Source organism: Pelobates fuscus, chromosome 9, assembly GCF_036172605.1.
Source record: "Pelobates fuscus isolate aPelFus1 chromosome 9, aPelFus1.pri, whole genome shotgun sequence".
Taxonomy (NCBI): Eukaryota; Metazoa; Chordata; class Amphibia; order Anura; family Pelobatidae; genus Pelobates; species Pelobates fuscus.
In genome coordinates this window covers 13,101,730-13,128,839 of record NC_086325.1, presented here as the reverse complement: position 1 = coordinate 13,128,839, position 27,110 = coordinate 13,101,730, and the positions used below count along the sequence as shown (strand labels likewise).

The following is a 27,110-nucleotide window of genomic DNA, read 5'->3' as shown; positions in this document are numbered from 1 at the left end:
CCTCTTCCCTACTTAAGGGACACCCCTTACCTGGCTCCATATCGTTCGAGGTCAGCGCTGCATCACCCTCCCACCCACTCCTCATTATTAACTCCTTTTCTCTTTACATTTCTTCTTGGTGGGCCCTCTTTTTATTTACAGGCCTACCTCATCGTCGGTTCCGGCACACCACAACCGACTTGCTCTTTTAATACCATCAGTGTTTGTATCTTCTGTACTATCATGAGCCCTTAACACAAATATATATATATACACACACACACACGTGTATATTATTTTTTTTGGGAGGTGGGAAAAGAGTTCCCACACTTTATTCCCCAGGACTTCACCGGAGATCTCCAGATCTCCCCAGTCGGCTCACGCAGAGTCGGTGCTATCTGAGTGCCGGCTCTGCTCTAAGCCTCCATGGGCTGGCGGGGAGATCACTCAGATCTCGTGAGAGTTAACTCTAGCCCCGCAGGCTAGAGTTCACTCTCCACTGGACCACCAGGGATGGCACATGGCAGCAAGGATCCCCCATCCCTATATAAGGTAGGGAGGGGGGATATTTACTAATCTGCCCCCACCTCCACAATCCCTCCAAACATACAGCCAGCATGCTCACACACACAGTACACTAACCGCACCCTCACAAACACACAACACCCTCACACAGCACACTAACAGCACCCTCACAAACACACACACACACACAGCACCCTCACAAATACACGACACCCACACACATCACACAAACAGCACCCTCACACACACAGCACCCTCACACAGCACAGTAACAGGACCCTAACAAACACACACACAAACACCCTCACCCACATAGCACACTACCAGCACCCTCACACCACCCTCACACAGCACACGAGCAGCACACACATACACAGCAGTGTATGTGTGTGTGTGTATATGTGTGTATGTATGTATGTATATATATATATATATAAATATATATTACATATATATACATGCGCCGTGTGTTTGTGCTTTAGGGTGCACACCCTAATGCAATAGGCTGCGCACGCCTATGGTTGCCCTAGTTATAAGCATCTCCCTTCATAAGTAAAGCATAGACACTTACCACAATGTAACATTAAACGAGTACGACTTTACTATGCACACACTTAGCCTGGCATGTTTACCACAAACCATAATTGTTTTATAGCTTGTTAACTTCATGATGAAGAAAAAAAAAAAAAGAAAACTGTGCTGTTTAATCTGCCACGTTATGTGATACTATGAAACTGTCTGCAACAGCTGTCGTGGCTCTGCATTCTCACTGTTTAACCATGCACAAATAAAATAAAGAATTAAATGTTACCAAATCAGTTATATTCCATTTGGATTTTCCTTTTGTAAATAAAAAAAATGCCAATATATATACAGACAAAGTGTTATAAAGTACGGTATTACTGGAATAAACATCATAACTCAGTGACTGGCAAAGTTAACCTGCTGTCCTGCGTCCTCAAGCTGGTCCAGTCACTGCCCGCGACTCACTGGCTGCAGTAACAGAACCTCCAGAACAGGTTTCCAATATTTGGAGACAGCTGCTGAGGTGTGATTCAGTGACTGATGTTTGATGTAAATGGAGTCCATTTCAGGGTACTAAACCCCAGTCTCACACACGTTGAGGTGGCTATAAACTCTCTGATTTGTCTTATAAAATAATAAAGGCCGCGCAACAGAAATTGAAAAAAATACTGAAATTTTATAAGTCCCGGAGGCAGGTCTTTTAGTGAGGGTGAAAATAATCTTGAAGTATAAACTCACCGTACTAAAATGCCCTCTAAGCACCAAAAACTACCCCCCCAGGGCAATGACACCAAACCATCTGCCCTCTAATGTCAAACCCCCAACGTGGCACCAACAATTTTCTCATGCATTAATGCCAAGTCCCTCACGGCAGCACCGAATCCCCTGGTGCAGAACAGGAAAGCTATGAATTTTATCTTGCGGTTCTCTAAATGTCAGACTAATCTGAACGCACACATAGGACGAACCAGAATTTAATTCTACAATAATCTTATTTCCCAGACGTGACACGACCCAGCCTAGAAATATTAACTCTTAAACCCTCGCCAAGCTCCCAACAATATATGTCACGCATCGCACTGAAAGCTAACGTCATTGGCATATTAAAGGTCTCTTTAAGCCCTTCTATACCGACATCAACTTTACTACTTGTGGCAACAGTGTCATCTTATCTACTGCTCTAATATTGTCAGGGTACCTGTGGTCTCTACCTCCGAAAGAGGTAGAGACTTAGCTGTTCCTCCATCCAGACGGTCTGATGGCTCCCTTCCCCGCGGTCTATCCGGTCATGCTAGGCCGGCCGCGAGGGAGTGACTGCCTTTTACAGCATCTAGGCAGGAAGTAGTCATCAGGACACTCCCCCGGAACAACCTGTCAGTCAATGGCTGCAGGACCAATCAGGACGCCTTGGGGGCGTGGTTACTGCTCTGAACAGGGTATTTAACAGAGCTTCTTTCATTAGCTCATTGCCCTGTCGTGGTTCTAGCTTGTTCTAGTCACTCAGTGCTTGTGTATTCTATTATCCCTTTTGGTTTTGACCCGGCTTGTTTACCTTACTCTGCTTATCTCTGTTACCCTTGATTCGGCTTGTCTCTCGCTTACCTGTCTTCTGTTACCCTCGACCTCGGCTTGTCTTTGACCATTCTATACTGTACTACTTACGTTAGTCCGGCCATTCTAAGGTCCGGTATACGTATCTGGCTACTGTTTGTACTCTGCGTGTTGGATCCCTGTCCCGATCCTGACATTACGACAGGGCCAATGGATCCTGCAAGTACAAACAGTCAGCTGGCTGCTCCTGATCCTAGGTTTGAAGCCATGGATCACAGAATGGATCAGATGGCGCTTGCGCTACAGGCTCTATTAGCTTGTGCCAATAAACCACCAGAGGAGATACGTAATACCCCTGTTTCTCCTGTCGGTTCAGGTCTAGAGGTAGCCACAGTGGGTGCTTCTTCTCACATTACCCCCCCAGTACGCTATGGTGGGGCTCCTGAGAAGTGTCGTGGTTTTTTAAACCAAATTAGTATCCACTTTGAATTGCAACCTCGCTCTTATCCTACAGATAGGGCAAAAGTAGGATTTATTATCACCCTACTCATTGAGAAAGCTCTGAGATGGGCCAACCCACTATGGGAGAACGATAATCCATTAGTTTATAACTATAACGCATTTGTAGCTGCTTTTAGAAGAACATTTGACCCTCCAGGTAGAAAGGTTAATGCAGCCAGATTACTGTTGCGCCTGAGACAGGAGAACCGAACACTGGTGGATTATGCACTAGAGTTCAGGTCTCTGGCGGCAGAAATCAAGTGGAATGAGCAGGCGTATATGGATGTATTTTTGAATGGCCTATCTGATGTAATCCTTGATGAGGTTGCTACCAGAGAACTCCCTGAGAATTTAGAGGATTTAATTTCGTTCATCTCTCGTATAGATGAACGTCTAAGAGAGAGACAGAACACTCGAGAGGGGAACCAGAGACCTTCTTTTAGGTTAGCTCCCGCTGTTCCAAGTCCTGACTCCACGATATCTTTGCTTACTGAACCTATGCAGAAAGGGTATACCCGCCTCTCTGAGGAGGAAAGACAGCACAGGAGAAGAGAGGGTTTGTGTAGGTATTGTGGAGCCAAGGGTCATTTACTCTCGAACTGTTCTAACCGCCCGGGAAACGCTCGCACCTAAGTCTCTCTAGAGGACAGGCCTTGGGTGTTTCTATTTTGTCCTCTACTCCTGATTATAAAGATCACAGGCTTCTGCTACCAGTTTCCTTAACTTGGGGGAAGGAAGTAGTAAGGGCTATGGCATTGATAGATTCCGGTGCTGCTGAGAATTTTATCGACCAAGCCTTTGCTAGTAAGAACAATTTCCCATCCCAGCTAAGGGAGACACCTTTGGCCGTTGAGGCCATAGATGGTAGACCACTACTAGACCCTGTTATCTTTCGTGAGACCATACCCATTAATTTAAATGTGGGTATCCTACACGTGGAGAATTTATCTCTTCTGCTCATTTCGTCTCCTTCCGTTCCCATAGTTCTGGGGTACCCATGGTTGAAAAAACATAACCCTATTATCGATTGGGAGTTAGGAGAGATACTCTCGTGGGGCCAGGGCTGCCAGGATCGGTGTTTGTGCAAGGTTTCTCCATTAGCTAATATTAACATACCGGAGAATCCTACTCAGTCCACAGAAAGACAAATACCAGACCTTTACCTAGACTTAAGGGCAGTGTTTGACAAGAAGAATGCCGATTCTTTGCCTCTACACAGGTCATTTGACTGTAAGATTAAGCTTCTACCCGGCACTATGCCTCCGAGGGGCCATGTATATCCTTTGTCTGTTCAGGAAAACTCGGTTCTAGAGGAGTATATTCGGGAGAATTTAGAAAAGGGATTCATCAGGAGGTCTTCTTCTCCGGCCGGGGCTGGGTTCTTTTTCATTAAGAAGAAGGATGGCACGCTGAGACCTTGTATCGATTACCGAGGCTTGAATAAAATAACTGTCAGAAATGCCTATCCTATCCCACTGATTACCGAGTTATTTGATCGTCTTAAGGGCTCCAAAATCTTCACCAAGTTAGATCTCAGAGGGGCTTACAATTTGGTGAGAATCCAGCAAGGTCACGAGTGGATGACGGCATTCAATACCCGGTATGGCCATTACGAATACACTGTTATGCCATTTGGACTATGCAATGCTCCTGCAGTATTTCAAGATTTGATTAATGAGGTACTTAGGGAGTTTCAGCATGATTGTGTTATTGTTTACCTAGACGACATACTAATACACTCTAAGGAGATTGAGACTCACCATAGACAGGTCAGAAAGGTATTACACAAGCTGCTGCAACATGGTCTATATTGCAAATTGGAGAAGTGCAGTTTTGATCAGTCTCAGGTAGACTTTCTTGGATACGTGATTTCTGGGGAGGGTTTTAAAATGGATCCTGTAAAACTTCAATCTATTTTAGACTGGCCCTTGCCCAAAGGACTCAAGGCTATCCAAAGGTTTATTGGTTTTTCCAACTACTATAGGCGCTTCATTAAAGGATACTCCTCTATCATTGCGCCTATTACCAATATGACCAAACAAGGGGCTGATACTAAGTTCTGGTCTAAGGAAGCTCTGGGTGCTTTCAAGACTCTCAAGGAACTTTTTGCCTCGGCTCCCATTCTAGTCCATCCTGATACGACTCTGCCTTTCTTGCTCGAGGTCGATGCCTCTGAGACAGCAGTTGGGGCTGTTCTGTCTCAAAGGTTAGGGGTGGATAAACCGTTACACCCTTGTGGTTTCTTCTCTAAGAAATTTTCTGGGCCTGAGAGCAGATATGACATCGGGGAAAGGGAACTGTTAGCAGTCATTAAAGCCTTAAAGGAGTGGAGACATTTGTTGGAGGGGACCCTACACCCTATTACGATTTTGACGGACCACAAAAACTTGTCCTATATTGGGGAGGCTAAGCGCTTATCCTCTAGACAAGCTCGTTGGTCCTTATTCCTGACTCACTTCAATTATGTACTGACTTACAGACCTGGTTCTAAAAACTCTAAAGCCGATGCATTATCTCGCCAATATGAACCTTCTACTGTACCTGAACCAGTTCTTTCTTCTATAGTTCCGAAATGCAATATCATTGCTAATACGAATCTCAGGATTCATTCTCCATTACTGGCCGAGATCATTAAGTTGCAACATCTAGCACCTAAACAGACTCCTGCGGGCCGTCATTTCGTTCCTCCTGCTCTTCAACTGGAACTTTTACAGTGTTTACATAATAGCAAGATGGCGGGACATCCTGGTATCCGCAAAACTTACGCATTGATCTCTAAGGACTTCTGGTGGCCTGCTTTACGGAGGGACATTGAGGAGTTCATCGCTGCATGTGAAGTTTGTACTAAAACCAAACAACCCCATACGCTTCCATGTGGATTCCTGCAACCCTTGGAGGTTCCAGAAAAACCATGGTCCTGTTTGGCCATGGACTTTATTGTCGATCTACCTATCTCTAAAAGACAGACTGTTATCCTCACCGTGGTTGACAGGTTTACTAAGATGGCACACTTCATTCCCCTGCCTAAACTCCCGTCTTCTCCCGAATTGGCAGAGATATTCGCTAAGGAGATTTTTCGCCTACATGGGATACCCTCTCAAATTGTATCGGACAGAGGCTCCCAATTTGTTTCCCGCTTTTGGAGGTCCTTCTGCTCTCAACTTGGTATTAAATTAAACTTTTCTTCTGCCTATCATCCTCAGTCTAACGGAGCTGCTGAACGTACCAACCAGAAAATTGAACAATATTTACGATGCTTTGTTTCTGAACACCAGGATGATTGGGTCGGTTTGATTCCTTGGGCGGAGTTTGCACACAACAATCTCGTTTGCGATTCTACTCATTCAAGCCCCTTCTTCATGAATTATGGTTTTCATCCGTCTATTCTTCCTTCGGATTCCCCTTCCCAGGGGGTGCCGTCGGTTGATGTTCATGTTGCCAATTTGAGGAAGTTGTGGGATCAAACTCGACAAATCCTTGTGCACAACTCTATGTTGGTCAAGAAACACGCTGATAAACGTAGAAGGGCGGCTCCGGTCTTTGTTCCAGGTGATAGGGTATGGCTGAGCACGAGGAACATCCGTTTAAAAGTGCCCTCCATGAAGTTCGCTCCTCGTTATATTGGACCCTACAGGGTGCTGACCCGTATCAATCCAGTTGCGTATCGTTTAGCTCTTCCTAATACCTTACGCATCCCGAACTCGTTTCACGTTTCATTGCTGAAACCACTCATATGTAACAGATTTTCCTCCACAATAGCCCCTCCTCGCCCCGTTCAGGTGGAGGGTCAGGAGGAGTATGAGGTTAACTCTATTATTGATTCTCGAATCTCCCGGGGGAGAGTACAATATCTGGTTGATTGGAAGGGATATGGTCCTGAGGAGAGGAGTTGGGTACCTCAGGAGGATGTTCATGCTCCCCGTCTCCGCAGGGCGTATCACTCTCGCTTCCCATCTCGTCCCGGTTCATTCCGCCCGGTGGGCGTATCTGAGAGGGGGGGTACTGTCAGGGTACCTGTGGTCTCTACCTCCGAAAGAGGTAGAGACTTAGCTGTTCCTCCATCCAGACGGTCTGATGGCTCCCTTCCCCGCGGTCTATCCGGTCATGCTAGGCCGGCCGCGAGGGAGTGACTGCCTTTTACAGCATCTAGGCAGGAAGTAGTCATCAGGACACTCCCCCGGAACAACCTGTCAGTCAATGGCTGCAGGACCAATCAGGACGCCTTGGGGGCGTGGTTACTGCTCTGAACAGGGTATTTAACAGAGCTTCTTTCATTAGCTCATTGCCCTGTCGTGGTTCTAGCTTGTTCTAGTCACTCAGTGCTTGTGTATTCTATTATCCCTTTTGGTTTTGACCCGGCTTGTTTACCTTACTCTGCTTATCTCTGTTACCCTTGATTCGGCTTGTCTCTCGCTTACCTGTCTTCTGTTACCCTCGACCTCGGCTTGTCTTTGACCATTCTATACTGTACTACTTACGTTAGTCCGGCCATTCTAAGGTCCGGTATACGTATCTGGCTACTGTTTGTACTCTGCGTGTTGGATCCCTGTCCCGATCCTGACAAATATCAGGGGATTGCTCCGTACCTTCGTCAGCTCAGTGACCTGTACCAGTCGGTTCTTGCTGCCGGCGTACATCATCTGCTGCTCGGGCTTGCATCCTGCTCAGAGGTGACATGTTAATTTATGACTCATTGTGCCAGGATATAACTACCCTAGTCCAAGCCCACCATAGGATCCGGCCGTCACTTACCAAAAGGACTAGAGAAGATCAGACATAGCGGATAGGAAACCCGTCCGTCATCATGGACATACTTATAGCTATAAACCAGGAACCTGCAGCAATGTCAAGGAAATTGACCGATACAGTGTGACCTCCCCCCTCGCTATCACTATATACAGCCGGTTAAAGGAAAGCACCTCCCCGAGACACTGTAAGAATTAATATGTGATATATACAGCGGTTACAGTATATCGGTCTATAGATTTCAATAGTATTTTTCTATTTCATGCTTTGGGGGTCCCGTAACATTATATCTCCCACCATAATATTAAAAGGATATCTGGGCTGGCGTTCTGGAAGCTCATGCTGCAAATCATCAGGTGAAATATCCTAAAAAATAAAAATCTTAATTTGTAATTATTATCAGTGGTCCGTGCAATTCCATTTATAGTGAACAGTTCTATGTAGATACATATCACTTGTCAATAGACCTAGAAGAGGTTTTCAATAATCCATAGATCAGTATGTAGATTGAAACTCTCTGAATGGGATTGGCACGTGGTCTGGTTTTACTTCCCTCGGTTATGGATAAATAGTGAAGAGGAAAATTAGCTGTTTACTAACCTGCAATTCCTCCTCTAGAATAACCATTTGTCGGTCCTTGTCAATCTTCACTGAAAAATAAAACAGATATAAATCAATAAAATGTCATAAATATACAAAAGAAGGGTCAGTGCTAATGTATCAGTGGGTAGGCAGCAACCTCAAGAAAGGGGTCCCTCTCACCCTTTGAGCAGAAAACAGAAATGTACACAAATAAATAGGGGCTGCGCCACAAGGGATGGTGGGACATAGTCAATGTCAGAAAGTTCAAAGGTGTAGACGAGAACCTTTGGATTCACACCACATGGTGTCTTTATTGTATATGGTGTCTTTATGGTATGTTCATACCATAAAGACACCATGTGGTGTGAACCCAAAGGTTCTCGTCTACACCTTTGAACTTTCTGACATTGACTATATCCCACCATCCCTTATGAACATCCACCATGTTCAGCGTTTCACAAATTGCTGCTGTTTATGTAAAAGAAGTTGAAAAACGATTTCTGAAGCAAATTCCAAGATTGCCGCAAAATTAAAAATTAATCTTTTCTAAATTCAAAATGGCAGTCAGATTTCTCTTTGGATTAGCAGGTTAGATATTCTGGATTTCCAAAACAATCATCCAGAACTTTGTAAAACTCTCTATAGAACCAGATAAAACCCTTTCTTTAGAACCCTTTCCTTTGTTGTTGGTGAAATCTCCTTTTTTCAAATCTCTAAGAATGACCTTTTGCCCTTTGTGCAGTTCTATTAAAAAAACAGGTTACCAGATTGCTGTTTATACGGGCACTGTATATATTTTTGTGAAGTTTAATTATATCCCATCTATGGCACATATTATTTAACATACACAAATTAAGTTAACCCCGTACTTATCTCTTATTTATGTAAATATATTATCCCAATTTTGAACAAAGGGCCATGGGGCTAATGTTACTATTCTCCAAGTTAATGCCTTCAGTTTGCTTGACCTTCATTTACTAATTACAGGTCAAGGGGAGTAAACGGTGGTTTTGAGAAGGCATGTTGGTTATTCTATCATCATAACCCATCCGGGATAGGCAATTATTTGCTTACTCCACCAAGGGTATCTCACGGCTCCCTTTTTTCTCAAACGAAGATAACTGAAAAGGGGCAACAGATGAGAAACTAGGGTCTTCCCACAGGCAAAGGGTAATGATTCAAATGAGTTCATAAGGTATTGGAAAGAAGGAGTGAGAAATTACTCCTTGAATGGGTTGAGGGGGCTTTGGCCCTGATTGAGCGATGTCCGTGGTCCATGCACCTCACTCACTCTGGATTTGATGCTGTCTCACTTACTCAGGATGGCTGCATTGTTGGTTTCCTTACGAAAACGAAATTTCCGGATCTTGTCTCTGAGCTCTGGATCCACATCACACACGACCAGTGAGTCCGACTATGAGACGGAGAAAGCTTTTTCATTCACAGCCATATATAGCATTCCATTATAAAATAACATTCCTTTGCAATCAGTCTAAAGGATCAATAAGGGGATGAGATATTTTTACATTCTGAGAAATATACAACGTGAATGTTTATTCCGACCATTGATGACCCATTCCCCTATCTTGCCCTATATCCAATATCGATTATACATTCCCCTACCCTACCCTATTCCCACCATTGATGACCCATTCCACTACCCTGCCCTATTCCCACCATTGATGACCCATTCCACTACCCTGCCCTATTCCCACCATTGATGACCCATTCCCCTACCCTGCCCTATTCTCACCATTGATTATACATTCCTATACCCTGCCCTACTCCCATCATTGATGACCCATTCCCCTACCCTGCCCTAGTCTCACCATTGATTATATATTCCCATACCCTATCCTATTCTCACCATTGATGACCCATTCCCCTACCCGGCCCTATTCCCACCATTGATGACCCATTCCTCTACCATGTCCTATTCTCACCATTGATGACCCATTTCCCTACCCTGCCCTATTCCCACCATTGATGACCCATTCCTCTACCATGTCCTATTCTCACCATTGATGACCCATTTCCCTACCCTGCCCTATTCCCACCATTGATGACCCATTCCCCTACCATGCCCTATTCTCAACATTGATGACCCATTTCCCTACCCTGCCCTATTCCCACCATTGATGACCCATTCCTCTACCATGCCCTATTCTCAACATTGATGACCCATTTCCCTACCCTGCCCTATTCCCACCATTGATGACCCATTCCTCTACCATGTCCTATTCTCACCATTGATGACCCATTTCCCTACCCTGCCCTATTCCCACCATTGATGACCCATTCCCCCACCCTGCCCTATTCTCACCATTGATTATACATTCCTATACCCTGCCCTATTCCCACCATTGATGACCCATTCCCCCACCCTGCCCTATTCTCACCATTGATTATACATTCCTATACCCTGCCCCATTCCCACCATTGATGACCCATTCCTCTACCCTGCCCTATTCTCACCATTGGTGACCTATCTAGCTAGCTGCTAAACACTGCTGACTGCTCGGTATGCACTGTAACAGGAGATTGAGTAAGGTCTCACTGGTTTCTTTTTATCTTTCACTCAGAGCATCCAAGTTTCTGTGGCTCAGCTGCGAAAATTTTCAGTTATTGCCAAATATAATATGTTCCTTTCATGCATTAAGTGGCTTCTGACTGCGATAACACAATTTCAAATAATGTCCTTAACACAGAGTATTTAGCATGAATGCATGTTATGTCATGAATCTGCCCATACTGGAGGTCAATTTATAAACAGGCAAGTCAATAACTCTCAATTACCAACTGCCCTCCTACCCAAAGAGTCCATTACTGCTTCATACTGCCACTCATTGATTCCATCACCCACTATCAACTACCACTCAGAGATTACATTACTCACCATCAACTGCCCTCAGACATTACATCACTCACCATTAACTGCCCTCAAAGATTACATTACTTGCCATCAACTGCCACTCAGAGATTACATCACTCACCATCAACTGCCCTCAGACATTACATCACTCACATCAACTGCCGCTCAGAGATTGCATTACTCACCATCAACTGGCACTCAGAGATTACATTACTCATCAACTGCCCTCAGAGATTATATTACTCGCCATCAACTGCTGCTCAGAGATTATATTACTCACCATCAACAGCCCTCAGAGATTATATTTGTAGCGGAATGCAGTAAGCCTGTCCTGCAAAATGCCTGTGTGACTGTGTCCGTATAATTTTTCCCTATGTTAAAATTGCTGTTCGTCTGTTTATTATGTGAATTATATGTATTCGGTAGTTTCCATCCGTACTACATACGTATGGAAACTACCGAACGGAGGGGCCACCCCGGAGAGAAGTGTGCCAGCAATTAAGGCTCACATTCTTTCCCAAACCACAAGTTAACCGGCATTAACCTTGTGTCTGGGTGGCCGCCATTCGGCATGCGTACACGTGGCGGCGGCCATCTTACGCATGAAAATCCCAGCGGTGTTTGGTCGTCGAGTGCCTGGAACTCAAATCGGACACTCAGACAACCAAACACCGCTGAGACCTCCAGAGCTCCGTAACTGCCGAACGGAGAGACATAACGAATCCCCATTCGGTAGTAATAAAGTACCGAATGAGGGAATCACTATCTAGGCGAATGTAAATGTGGATGGCAATTGTAAATGTCTATTTTAACTACTGAACGGAGACCGACCGCAGGGCCCATTCTCATGGAACCCTTTTCGGATACCAACTCGTGTGCGGTCGGTCAAACTTCACTTGCCGGTAACTGCCGAACCCCTGGTCCGATCTGGGTGAATTTTGGATATTATATTCACCCAGATCAGGGCTACCCAGCGGTACCCTGATATTAAAGCTATATGATATTTTAGAGGTACATCCAAGTTTGGGGTAAACTACTGTACAACTTAAGGGGATTATGACCCACTCTGAGGGGAGGAGATGTGTGGGAGGTAACAAGAATGTTATTGGTTACTATCATAATTGTTGTAGTTCCCTCCCTTGCATGGGAGCAGGCTTTATAAGAAACCCTGGAATAAACGATTGCTAGTTCTACTCCTGAAACTGTGTGTCGTCCAGTTATTGGGAGTGCTGTGGGGATATTGCTGTACCGTTTTACCTGCTGGAAACTCTGCTGTGGATTTACTAATGACTTGTTCCTGAGCCTTCCTTGGATCTAAAGTGGAGAATAGCTGCGAGAAATCAGCTCTCCGCTACATTGGTTGGCAGCGCTGGGATCCAGACTCACAGAGGAACAAGGATTAATGGAGATTGACCTTTATACGCTAAAAAGAACCACCTTGAAAGATCTTCTGGAAGCAAAAGGTGTTTCTGCCAGCAGCAAATCCAAAGCAACGCTTATCACCGAAGTAATGGCAGAATACAGAGCAGAGGAGGTCCAGGCCACGGAACAAAGACCTGAAACAGAACAGGAGGAGTTCCAAAGGCAATTACAATACAGACTGGCCTTCTATGGGGAAAACCCACCCACAGAAATCATCTCTAAAACCATGACAGAGGTGCAGGAATTTGTAAAGAGAAACAGGAGACCACAAACACCAGAAAGAGGTACCGCAGGAGCTATAGCACAAGAGGGTAAGCCCAAAATTCCCTACCAAGCTTTTAAAACGTATGTGGAAGCAGAGGAGGATATAGATGCCTTCCTACAGGACTTTGAGAGACTATGTACACTGCATAACATACCAAGGGAAGAGTGGGTACCCATATTAGCGGGACGGCTGTCAGGAAGGGCAGCGGAAGCCTACCGCACTGTACCAGATGTGGAAATTAGGAACTATAACCGGGTGAAAGAGATTATCTTGGCCCGGTATGCAATAACAGCAGAGGCATACCGGAGACGTTTCAGGGAACTGAAAAAGGTGGACAAAGATTCACATGCGGAGTGGGCTTGCCGACTAGAAAGGGCAGCCCTTGGGTGGATGCAGTCGAGTAAAGCGAGGTCCATGGAGGACTTATTACAAATGCTGCTGTTGGAGCAGTTTTATGAGGGGATATCCTCAGAACTGCAGGAGTGGGTGAGGGACCGTAACCCCACCACCCTCACCGAGGCTGCCAAAAAGGCAGATGACTTTATGGATGCTCGCAGACAAACCAAGACAGTGGGTAACAAACCGGCCATGCGGCCACTGGGGGTAAGTTCATTTTCTCCTAACCCTCAACCCCCACCAAGATCCCTTCCTCCACCAGCACCAGCCGCAGCGCAGCCGAGATACCGCACACCTGCTTCTGTGCAATGCCACCGATGCCAGAGGTGGGGACATTACCAACGAGATTGTCCGCAGTCCAGGGAACGCAACACCTGGATCCGACCAGGGCCCCCACCACCACCACCGAGAGCAGCAGCGCATCATTACCAGGACGAGGTACCACTTCCCTACAGCTCTGCCGTTCCAGTCACGACTGTGGAACAGTGGGAAGTGCTGCATGAGGCCAACCCCTTACAGGCACAGGCGGATAACCGCCAGCACCATAGGCAAACCGTATATCTGGAAGGGAAGCCTATGCAGGGGCTCAGAGACTCAGGAGCCACCATCACCCTGGTGCAAAGCCATTTGGTTCCAGATAAGGCTAAACTGAATAAGACTGTGGCTGTCAGGGTTGCAGGGGGAGCCGTGTATCGGCTAGACACAGCCAGGGTACATTTGCATTGGGGTGCGGGGTACGGGAATGTGGAAGTGGGACTAATGCCGCAACTACCTGCTGAGGTGGTCCTGGGGAATGACCTGGGCAAACTCACCTCCGCATTTGAACCACAACCTACTGAAGAAGCACACCCAGTAGTCACCAGGCAACAGGCCCGCACCCAACAAAATAACGCACTGCCGGAGGTCCAGGTAAGAGATTCCTCCCCTTCCCTAGACTGTATCCCTTGGGCCCCCCCTGACGAGTTTGTAGCCGAGGTAGTCACTGACCCCACTTTACAGGTATACCGAGACAAGGTCACCTCTATCCAACCGGGGGCGGAGGGGGAAAGATTTGTATGGGACCGACAGTTATTATACCGGGAATCAAGTAAACAAATAGACGGGTCAGACCCCATTACCACAAGACAGCTGGTGGTACCTCAGAGGTACCGAACCGAATTACTCCGGATAGCGCACGATATTCCGCTATCCGGACATTTGGGGGTCAGCCGTACCAGATATCGGTTGACCCAGAGTTTCTTTTGGCCAGGGATTAGCCAGGAGGTACGCAGGTACTGTAATACCTGCGACACGTGCCAGAGGGTGGGAAAGAGGGGGGATAAGCATAAGGCGAAGCTGCACCCCCTACCCATAATTGAGGAACCCTTTCATAGGGTTGCCGTAGATATTGTAGGTCCCTTCCGGAAACCTAGCCCCTCGGGCAAACGGTACATCCTGACTGTAGTGGACTATGCCACGCGCTACCCCGAGGCGGTAGCTTTAACTAATATACATGCAGAGACGGTGGCTGAGGCGCTGATGCAGGTTTTCTCCCGGATGGGGCTACCCAGGGAGATCATCTCGGATCAGGGCACTCAGTTCACGGCAGAGGTTACCCAACAACTCTGGAAGTTCTGTAAAATTAAGCCTATAATTAGTGCTCCGTACCACCCCCAGACTAATGGGCTCTGCGAACGGTTCAATGGCACCTTAAAGCAAATGCTCCGAACCTTCGCAGAGACTCACCGAGACTGGGAAAAATTCCTGCCGCACTTACTGTTTGCTTACAGGGAAGTGCCGCAGGAATCTACGGGATTTTCCCCTTTTGAGCTGCTATTCGGGAGGAGAGTAAGGGGACCCCTAGACTTGATTAGAGAGCACTGGGAGGGAGACCGTAGCGTGGACGGTACCCCTATTGTACCATATGTGTTGGCCCTCCGAGATCGCCTGGAAGCACTCACCAAGACGGTAAAGGAAAACCTACAGGCAGCTCAGACGCGGCAGCGCACCTGGTACGATAGAGGCGCCAGGGACCGCAGCTTTCAGGTCGGACAGAAAGTTTTAATTTTAAAACCTGTTCGACACGATAAGCTACAGGCCGCCTGGCAAGGTCCTTATAGAGTGGTAGAACAACGATGTGACACCACGTATATAATTGGCCACTGCGCAGGGAATGGGGGGCGACGCATGATCCATGTGAACATGCTGAAACCTTACCAGGAACGTTCAGAGGAGGTGACAGCGATCTGCGCCCCCACCTCTGAAGAGAGCGACAGCCTACCCCTCCCCGATCTGTTAGAAGACGGACAGCTGGCTGGGGATTTAGGAGCAGTTGTATTGGGGGATCGGTTGAGCCCACAGGAGCGTATCGAGGTACAACAGCTACTGCAGGAAAAGCAGGAAACCTTTTCTAATGTACCTGGATACACCCCTCTGGCTACCCACCGAGTAGACACCCCAGGTCAACTCCCCATGCGCCAGACCCCGTACCGCATCCCTGAAGCGGTCCGGGAGAATATGCGCAAAGAAATTGAGGAGATGATACAGTTAGGAGTGATTGAGCCCTCAGATAGTCCCTGGGCATCTCCAGTGGTCCTCGTACCAAAGCGGGACGGCACGACCCGCTTTTGCGTGGACTACAGGAGACTGAATGAGAAGACCGTATCCGACGCATACCCGATGCCTAGGATCGATGAGTTACTAGACCGGATGGCCAGGGGGCAATACCTTACCACGATTGATCTGTGCAAAGGATATTGGCAGATTCCCCTGGCCCCGGACGCCATCCCCAAGTCCGCCTTTGTCACCCCATTCGGCCTGTACCAATTTAAGGTCATGCCGTTTGGGATGAAAAACGCGCCAGCTACCTTCCAGCGGATGGTGGACCGTCTCCTAGATGGGTTCCAAGACTATACCTGCGCATATCTCGATGATATTGCCATATTTAGCGATACCTGGCAGGAACACTTGGCCCATATAGGAGCGGTCCTAGACAGGATCAGGGAGGCTGGTTTGACCCTAAAGCCAGCTAAGTGTAGTATCGGGATGGCCGAGGTACAGTACCTGGGCCACCGAGTGGGCTGTGGTAAGCAGAAGCCGGAACCCGCCAAAGTAGAGGCGGTATCCCAGTGGCCTACCCCGACGACTAAAACCCAGGTGTTAGCCTTCTTAGGGACAGCAGGGTATTATCGGAAGTTTGTCCCCAATTATAGTGCCCTGGCCAAACCCCTCACTGACCTGACCCGTAAAAACCTTCCCCGCCAAGTAACCTGGACCCCGGAGTGTGAGCAGGCCTTCCAAAACTTGAAAGATGCACTTGTTAATGCCCCTGTCTTGGCCGCTCCCAATCCAACTAAACGTTTTCTTGTCCACACAGACGCTTCTATGTTTGGATTGGGGGCAGTATTAAGCCAAGTCGGGGCCGATGGCGGAGAACACCCCGTGGCTTACATCAGTCGCAAACTTTTACCCCGGGAAGTAAGCTACGCCGCCATCGAGAAGGAATGCCTGGCTGTGGTGTGGGCCTTGAAGAAATTGCAACCCTATTTGTATGGACAGGCTTTTTCGCTGCTCACGGATCACAACCCGTTAGTCTGGCTGAACCGGGTGGCGGGGGACAATGCCAGGCTGCTGCGCTGGAGTTTGGCGCTACAGCCTTTTGACTTTAACATTCAATACCGCCCGGGTAAGCAAAATGGAAACGCCGACGGGTTGTCGCGACAAACTGATCTGGAGAAATGATCCGTGAGCACCCCGGTCATCCCCAAGCCGATCCGTGGTGGATCAGACTGTGTATGCCGGCTTGTGGGCAAGGGGGAGCAGTGTAGCGGAATGCAGTAAGCCTGTCCTGCAAAATGCCTGTGTGACTGTGTCCGTATAATTTTTCCCTATGTTAAAATTGCTGTTCGTCTGTTTATTATGTGAATTATATGTATTCGGTAGTTTCCATCCGTACTACATACGTATGGAAACTACCGAACGGAGGGGCCACCCCGGAGAGAAGTGTGCCAGCAATTAAGGCTCACATTCTTTCCCAAACCACAAGTTAACCGGCATTAACCTTGTGTCTGGGTGGCCGCCATTCGGCATGCGTACACGTGGCGGCGGCCATCTTACGCATGAAAATCCCAGCGGTGTTTGGTCGTCGAGTGCCTGGAACTCAAATCGGACACTCAGACAACCAAACACCGCTGAGACCTCCAGAGCTCCGTAACTGCCGAACGGAGAGACATAACGAATCCCCATTCGGTAGTAATAAAGTACCGAATGAGGGAATCACTATCTAGGCGAATGTAAATGTGGATGGCAATTGTAAATGTCTATTTTAACTACTGAACGGAGACCGACCGCAGGGCCCATTCTCATGGAACCCTTTTCGGATACCAACTCGTGTGCGGTCGGTCAAACTTCACTTGCCGGTAACTGCCGAACCCCTGGTCCGATCTGGGTGAATTTTGGATATTATATTCACCCAGATCAGGGCTACCCAGCGGTACCCTGATATTAAAGCTATATGATATTTTAGAGGTACATCCAAGTTTGGGGTAAACTACTGTACAACTTAAGGGGATTATGACCCACTCTGAGGGGAGGAGATGTGTGGGAGGTAACAAGAATGTTATTGGTTACTATCATAATTGTTGTAGTTCCCTCCCTTGCATGGGAGCAGGCTTTATAAGAAACCCTGGAATAAACGATTGCTAGTTCTACTCCTGAAACTGTGTGTCGTCCAGTTATTGGGAGTGCTGTGGGGATATTGCTGTACCGTTTTACCTGCTGGAAACTCTGCTGTGGATTTACTAATGACTTGTTCCTGAGCCTTCCTTGGATCTAAAGTGGAGAATAGCTGCGAGAAATCAGCTCTCCGCTACAATATTACTCACCATCAACTGCCACTCAGAGATTACATTACTCACCATTAACTGCCCTCAGAGATTGCATTACTCACCATCAACTGCCACTCAGAGATTACATTACTCACCATCAACTGCCCTCGGAGATTACATTACTCACCATCAACTGCACTCAGAGATTACATCACTCACCATCAACTGCCCTCAGAGATTACATTACTCGCCATCAACTGCCCTCAGAGATTATATTACTCGCCATCAACTGCCCTCAGAGATTACATTACTCACCATCAACTGCCCTCAAAGATTACATTACTCACCATCAACTGCCCTCAAAGATTATATTACTCACCATCAACTGCCCTCAGAGATTACATTACTCGCCATCAACTGCCACTCAGAGATTACATTACTCATCAACTGCCCTCAGAGATTATACTATCGCCATCAACAGCCCTCAGAGATTATAATACTCACCATCAACTGCCACTCAGAGATTACATTATTCATCAACTGCCTTTAGAGATTACATTACTCACCATCAACTGCTGCCACCCACCAAATGTCTACAAGGAACTGTCTTTCTGAAATGATGTGACCCTCCAACTACTGCCACCCACAGATTTTACAAAGCATATATTGTTCAAAGTGCATTGTACAATCAGGAATAAACAGTTATTCAAGCAGAAGAACAATAATCTGGTAGTTTGTTGAAGATTTTGGTAAATTTCCTAAGGCTGTGTGACTTGACACATTGCTCTCAGTTGGTTTTCTAAGGCTGTGTGAGGTGATACATTGTTCTCAGTAGGTTTTCTAAGGCTGTGCGAGGGGATGCATTGTTCTTAGTAGGCTGTTTTAAGGCTGTGTGAGTTGATACATTGTTCTCAGTTGGTTTTCTAAGGCTTTGCGAGGTGATACATTGTTCTCAGTTGGTTTTCTAAGGCTGTGCGAGGTGATACATTGTTCTCAGTAGGTTTTCTAAGGCTGTGTGAGGTGATACATTGTTCTCAATAGGTTTTCTAAGGCTGTGCGAGTGGATGCATTGTTCTTAGTAGGCTGTTCTAAGGCTGTGTGAGTTGATACATTGTTCTCAGTAGGTTTTCTAAGGCTGTGTGAGGGGATACATTGTTCTCAGTTGGTTTTCTAAGGCTGTGTGAGGGGATACATTGTTCTCAGTTGGTTTTCAAAGGCTGTGCGAGGTGATACATTGTTCTCAGTAGGTTTTCTAAGGCTGTGTGAGGGGATACATTGTTCTCAGTAGGTTTTCTAAGGCTGTGTGAGGGGATACATTGTTCTCAGTAGGTTTTCTAAGGCTGTGTGAGGTGATACATTGTTCTCAGTAGGTTTTCTAAGGCTGTGTGAGGTGATACATTGTTCTCAGTAGGTTTTCTAAGGCTGTGTGAGTTGATACATTGTTCTCAGTAGGTTTTCTAAGGCTGTGCGAGGGGATACATTGTTCTTAGTAGTCGGTTCTAAGGCTGTGTGAGTTGATACATTGTTCTCAGTTGGTTTTCTAAGGCTGGGCAAAGTGATACATTGTTCTCAGTAGGTTTTCTAAGGCTGTGCGAAGTGATACATTGTTCTCAGTAGGTTTTCTAAGGCTGTGTGAGTTGATACATTGTTCTCAGTAGGTCTATATAAGGCTATGCGAGGGGATACATTGTTCTTAGTAGGCTGTTCTAAGGCTGTGTGATGTTATACATTGTTCTCAGTAGGTTTTCTAAGGCTGTGTGAGGGGATACATTGTTCTTAGTAGGCTGTTCTAAGGCTGTGTGATGTTATACATTGTTCTCAGTAGGTTTTCTAAGGCTGTGTGAGGGGATACATTGTTCTCAGTTGGTTTTCTAAGGCTGGGCGAGGGAATACTTTGTTCTCAGTAGGTTTTCTAAGGCTGTGCAAGGTATTTTGAGTAGGTCTATACAGTCAGAGAGACATTCGTGGACTTACTCAGCAGGGTAGATTGTCAGCTCACACAAGCAAACTCCATGTTTATAGCACGTTGAATCTGTTTGATTTCTGTTCTATTTTATACAATGTTTCCTGCGAGGCAGCCTGTTGGGAATCTTGTTACACTGTAGAGTGCTGTGGAAGCTGCAGGGACTTTATAAAGAAATAATAAAGAAAGTCCATCTTACCATCCTGCAGGCTATCTCTGTCTGAGGGAGGGGTGCTGTCAGCAGGACGAAGGGGAGGCTCTGCGGGTATGCTCTGCACTCTGAGCTTTCACCACATCCTGTTGTCACATAATATGTTGAATTCTTCTACTTTTGCTGAAAACGTAAAGGAGGAAGTTGGCTAACACAGGCACACACAGCATGTGACAATCCGTCCTGGGGAGGCATCGTGCACCGTTTGGCTTCCTCAGAGATACATTCTGACATCGGAATGTTTACATTGACATGATGCCTGCTGCAAACTGCCTCTACAACATGAATGGCTTATAATCAATGTGCATCTACAATAATATCTATCTATCTATCAATCTAGCTATCTATCAATCTAGCTATCTATCAATTCATCTGTTTTCTATCTATCTGTCTATTAATCTATCCATCCACTATCTATCTGTCTATCTAATTAATCTGTTATCTATCTATCCATCTATTATCTATCTATCTATCAATTCATCTGTTATCTATCCAGGGCCGTCTATAATATGAATAGGACCCAGGACAAAGCATTTTCTTGGGGCCCCATGGGCCCTGAACTCTTCCCCCCTCTCCCCCGCCCCACCCCAATTACACCCAACCTCCAATAACACTTTTCACCCCAATGCAGTGGGGGAACTAATGTAAAGAGATTCAAAACATACTTACACATCCATATACACTGACAGACACACTGACACATACACACAAAGATAGACATATTGACACATTCACAGATTCATACTGACACACACATACACCGACACACAAATATATACTGGCAGACATATTGACACACATTCAAACATACTGACACACACAGACACATACACTGACAGACATACTGACACACACACATATACTAACAGAAATACTGAAACACACACAGACACATACACTGACAGACGTACTGACACACACACACACAGGCATACTGACATACACACAGACATATTGACACACACACACACAGGCATACACAGGCATACACACACAGACACAGACAGACATACTGACACACACAGACAGACTTACTGACACACACACACAGACAGACATACTGACGCACAGACAGACATACTGGCACAGACACACAGACAGACATACTGACACACACACATAGGCATACTGACATACACACAGACATACTGACTGGAAGGTGGTTTCCCTGGGGTCCAGTGGCAGGCTGAAGCAGTTGGGAGTTATCTTCTGGAACTCCCCTCCTCCCCGCCTTCCTCTTCCCGCGAGGCTCTGCTCTCCGGTGGGAGGAAGTGATGCACGGCACTCACTTCCTCCCAGCCGCCTGCCGAACAGGAAAAGGCCTGATCGTGCTGTTTAAGTGCCACAGTGCCCAACCGGGCCCCTGCTGACACATGCCCACTGGGTGGTCCTTAGTGCATGGGCCATCCGGAGGGCCTCCTTAGTGTGCGGGCCTGGTCCATGGGGGCTGTGCAAATCACGGGGCAGCTGCTCTGGGGCCCCCCCAGGAGCAACTAGGCCCGGGGCAGCTGCCCTATTTGCCCCGCATTAAAGACAGCCCTGTATCTATCTATTTATCTATCATCAAGTCATCAATTATCTATCTATCTATTTATCTTTCTGTCTGTCTAGCTACCTACTTATCTATCCATACCTATTGGTATATCCCTCCATCTTTCTATCTATCTATCTATCTATCTATATGTCTGTCTCTTTCTATTTCTCTCTCTTTCTATCTATCTTTCTCAGTGTCCATTTTAGAGTAGGGACCATCTTAATTAATCCTCACTTACCTGTTTTGTGCAGGCTGTGTGGTGTCTCTTTCTTGTGTCTTGCAGATGCTGCTGTTGGAAGAATGGAGGATTGGCTGGCTGGTGTCCGTGCGGTGTTTCCTGGTTCTGGGAGCATCTGGGAGACGCCCTGTTCCCATCTGGGTCTTCGGCTTCTGGATCCCTGGTCGTCTCACTCGTCGGACCAGACCGAGGCAACGAATGAGCCCTGGCACTGGCTCCACCGGGAGGAGAAGGGTGACCCCGCCCCTGGGAGCGAGGTCGGAGGCTGCTGGGATCAGCAGGAGTTTGGGAGGTCATGGACGGCGTCGCCGTGCAGGCTGCACGGTCTGTGCACATCCCTGGGAATGAGACTGAAACCGTTCTGGCCACGAATGAGAGGTGCGTTCGGGCCGCAAACAGGAATCGGCTGGAGGTGGTGAAGGTTCGGGCTGCGGACAGGCGAACTCAGAGGTTGGAGTACGTTTGGGCCGCGAACAGACTTGTTCAGGTTGGAGAACACGTTTGGGCCGCGAACTGGCGAGTGTAAGTTCTGCCGAACGTTCGGGCCACGACCAGGAGGCCAGTTCGGGCCGCGAACAGGAAGGTCAGGAAACTGCAGCACGTTTGGGTCGCAGCCTGGAGGAGAGTTAGGACCGCGAACGGGAGTCCAGGTTGCCGGGTTCGGGCCGCATTCAAGCCAGAAGCACCACAAGTGGCTGGGTGGAGACTGGCTGGGACAGCCACGGTGGGCTTTGCAGTAGGCAATGGAGGTGCTGGGAGTGCTGTTTGTCAGGACGGAGAGGAGGTTCCAGCTGGAGACACATTGGGTGAGTCGTCCCCCATCCCAAGGGGTCGCACGTCCAGGGGCAGCAAGCGAGCGGTGGAAAGCGAGCACCAGGCACCCAGGCAATGGCTAGGTCCCCTAAAGAAAGTGGGCATCGACAGGCTTCTCCAAGCAGGTCCCGGGAGCACATATTGTCCAGGGGCCGCCTTGCAGGTCAGCGTGCAGTTCATCTAGCGTCGGTAGAGGCGGCCCTAGGAGAGAGTCCAGTGAGGGGGACCCGAGTTGGGACACGGATAGGCGGGCTTCCACACCCATTAGACCCCCATCACAGGTGGGCACGGAGCGCCGCACTCAGGCATGCCACGACAGGCCCTCCCAGGGGTGCTAGATAGCAGGGGTCATCCTATAGATCCCGGAGTGACCATAGGGAGAAGGCGTGCCACCATGGCATGGGTCCCACAGGGCGGCTACCCAGGAGCGTAATTTGAGATCCCCTGGTGGTGAGTTATCTGCTGTTAAACCTTCTGGAGACGTTTTAGAGGGTCTAAAGTATTTTCTGGATTCTCTGAGTGAGGGTACAAGGGCCAGCATTAGTTGTGGGCAGGTGTGGGCGCCTAGGCAGGAAAGTGGCAGGAAAGAGAAGGTGGCGGTTCCAGAGACCAGTGGCAGCTCCACAGGGGAGACGGGGGTTTCATCAGCGACGGTCATCTTTGAATTAGGTGCGGAGAGGGTAGACTTGGTGGGGGACATTCTGGATGCAGCTGGGCAGAATGTTCACGTCTCCTTCACGGGGCCCTTGGACTGTCACCTCAGGTGATAGAGAGGATATGGAAAGGTGAATTTGTGGAGGTTTTTTCTCTTCTTCCTCTAGACGAGTACTTGGACATGAAAGAAGAGGATAAAAAAGATGCGAGAAGGAGGAAGAAGAGAAAAAGTTGGCAAGGGGTGTGCCTGAGTGTCAGGGTTTCTTTGCTGTTTTAAACAGCAACCCTTCCTTTTTTCAGTGACTGAGTTTTCAGCTGTAATTAACGATCAGCTCCTTCAGTATGTTGCCAGTAATCAACCCTGCTGCTAATCAGTTCAGCCTTTTTAAGCAGCAAATCCCAGAACCTCCTTGCCCTTGCATGGTTTCCTGTTCCCCAGAAGTCTCCTTGTTCCTGTGTTTCCTGTTTGTTCCTGACTCCGGCCTTGTTCCTGACTCCGCTGCTCTCCGTGCTCCTGATCCTGGCTTGTCTGACTACCCGCTCTGGTGACTGACCCCTGCTTGATTCCTGGACTTTGCTTTTGGTTATTTATTTGTCATTTATTAATAAAGGTGTTTTTGCATCTAGTTCTGTCTCTGTCTGGTTCCTGGTCCCTGACAGAGTGCCTGATATTATTCTGTTTCATGCCGGTGGGAATAACTTAGGCTTGATTTCACAGAGGGCTTTGATCTCGGGGATGAAGAAGGATTTGGAAAGGTTGAGGCAGGTGGTCCCTGGCATGGTTGTCGTATGGTCAGAGATGGTCCCGAGGTTGCAGTGGCGCCATGACAGGGACCACCAGGCGGTGGCGAAGAGTAGGGGGACGGTAAATAAAGTTATGACGACTTACGTTAAGCATTTGGGTGGAGTGGTTGTTAGGCATCGGGAGTTGGAAGCTCAGTTGGCAGGTTTTACAGGCCAGATGGGGTGCATCTGTCAGACGTGGGGTTGGATTTTTTTTTATTAGGGTTTCAGGAAGGTTGTCAGTGAGCGTTGTATTTGGTGGGGGGCGCTTAGGTAGCTCAGGGTGTCGAGCTAAGAGCTATGGCGGGGGATGGATAGAGAAATTGGGGTTTAGGATTGTTTGTCCTGAGGGAAAATAGTTTGGTTCGCTAACACCATTTTGATTGGAAAGAGTATTGGTAGGTTCGAGCTCGTAGGTAGCTCCGAGCCTGGTGTGTGTAGGGTGTATCTCGGTATGCCCCTACATGGAAGAAAGCTGGTAACCAGGCCCTCGGTGGCAATTTAATTATGTCATGCCCTTGGAGGCAATTGTTATGTTTACATGTTAATTATGTTATAATGCGGTTTTACTTATTGTGTTGTGGGTCATTGTCTGGCATAGTATTGTTAAAGTAGTTGGGGGATATGTTATGTTAATGTGACAATGAGCTTAAATTATTTTAAATTATTTACATGTTAATAAAGCTGTGATACTTTCCCACATAAAGGTGTCTGAGTATTTGTGGGGACGGGGTTTGGGGTTTATCACGCATATACTGGAAAGGCGACTATGCATATGTCAAGTTATCATATTCCTGTCTAGCCCTAACTATAACCCTGAGTGAACATGGCCTCATATAAACTATGCCGCTAGCTACGAGGCCGGGTCAGCAGTGGGTTATACAGAGGACCCTGCGCGATGTCAGTGTTGAGATTACATAAAGCTTGGCTTGTTAGATCGGTTCGCTTGGAATAAACCGTCATGATTGACTAGTTATTATCCTCCTCTGTGTGTACGGGAGACACTGCCCTCTAGTGGCTTCTGTGCCTAATGCAGGTTCATGCTTTAAATCCCTCCATAGTAAATAAAAGTAGTGATTAAGTGTCCTCTGACGTAATCTTAATTAGCTTTCAGGATTGAATCCTGAGGCTGAGTAGGTGACTAGCAGTTGATTCTATTTTTCTATTATTTTTTTGTTTGTTGAATACATCGGAGGGTAAAACAGAAGTGTCAGGTGAGCAGCTGTTAACAGATTAGAGGAGATTCTAGACATATGGCAAGATTCCCAGTGTCTGCTGTTTACCAAACAATAAAGATCCCAAGGTGGCAATGTGCATGTTTGTTATTCTTTAAATCAAGAGAACGTTGCTCCCCGCTGCTCTGTGCCTCCATCACACAGACTCCCTCTAGAATGTAAGCTCATTGAGCAGGGCCCTCCACCTCTCTGTTTCTGTACGTCCAGTTTTCTGGTTACAATTAAATGTCTGTTAGTCCACCCTTTGTACAGCGCTGCGGAATCTGATGGCGCTATAGAGAAAATGAAGAGAAAAAAAAGGGTGAAGGTAAGACCACCCCGTATCCAAACGGGCTGATCTCCTTCAAACCACCCCAAAACAACGTCTTAACAAGAAAATAAATAAACTTTATTTTAAACAACTAGGTAAAAACAAAACACCTAGGAACTCATAGATAAATGATTCCTGATAACTGCAAAGATATAGCTGTATCAATCCCTAGACCATGTAGCAGTCCAACTCATAACAGAGTTGTTGCTAAAGGTAATTGTTGCAATATAAACTAAACCTTGCAGGTCTTCACTAAGGACCAAATAAGCAGAAAGTGCAGAGTTACACAAAAATAATGGAAATCGAAAGGATAGAGGAGGGCATGTAATAGGAGAAAAGAATATCAAGTAGGAGTAACCTCAAAGGGAGTCCAAGCTTTACAGAAGCTGGATAACTCTACCTAGAATAGCTCCATATAGAAAGCCCAATCTCCCTAACACATTGTAACCAAGGCCGACCAGCCCAAATAACGTGTAACACACTGCCAATATGAGTTCACTAGAGTTAAATAAAAATCAACGATTAAGCATCGGAAAAGCCCGACGCGCGTTTCGGCGGACTAACCACCTTTCTCAAGAGCAAAGTAAAGTAAACCAACTTAAGTCTCCCCCTTCATCTATTTAAATATCTCCTACACACCTCCCATCTGCCGTCATTGGTCGCGAGAGTAACCAGTGCTGTCTGTCCATCTCGTGGGGAGGGGTTGTAGTTACTGCGTATGTCATGCCAAAATATCCGCGCATGCGCACCGGACAGAGCCCCATATAGTACATGAACTAACTGTGCAGTTAGTGCGCATGTCAGAACACCGATATCGGCGCATGCGCAAGAACTTAGCACAGGGAGTGAATTGGAAATTCCGTGCAATCTCGTCACGGTCTATATATAAGTGGAAAGTTGCCCAGAAAACTTATGGCCATTATTAAACTTAAGTAGGGGAATATGCCCATATTCAAATTAGTAGGTACTTCAATGTTTTCCGGCAAATATATGACGGCTAAAAATAGAGCCATTCGGGAAAGGGTAGGTAGTGGAGATTAAGAGAAGGGGAATTAAAGAAAAATAAAGATAATAAATTAATATTACATTTTACAAATAAATTAAAATATATACATTACAAAAAGACAAAAAAGAGTGGTAAAGAATAAAGCCTTCAATACAGCTGGTTGTTTTAGTAAAGAAAAAATGAAAAAGAAAGAA

General features: G+C 46.8%; 1 protein-coding gene across 1 annotated transcript in view; it reads right to left on the bottom strand.

Moving 5' to 3' along the window:
- GMFG (glia maturation factor gamma) overlaps window positions 1-20,479 on the bottom strand; it is a 32,754-nt gene extending 12,275 nt beyond the window's left edge. The window contains exons 1-6 of the mRNA XM_063433215.1: window positions 20,332-20,479; window positions 9,727-9,823; window positions 8,428-8,477; window positions 8,147-8,193; window positions 7,834-7,919; window positions 7,668-7,741 (exon numbers count right to left, since the gene is read on the bottom strand). Coding sequence (XP_063289285.1) covers window positions 7,668-7,741; window positions 7,834-7,919; window positions 8,147-8,193; window positions 8,428-8,477; window positions 9,727-9,823; window positions 20,332-20,334 — 357 coding nt within the window. The 5' untranslated portion in view covers window positions 20,335-20,479. The remainder of the gene's footprint in view (window positions 1-7,667; window positions 7,742-7,833; window positions 7,920-8,146; window positions 8,194-8,427; window positions 8,478-9,726; window positions 9,824-20,331) is intronic.
- Between the last annotated feature and the right edge of the window lie 6,631 nt (window positions 20,480-27,110).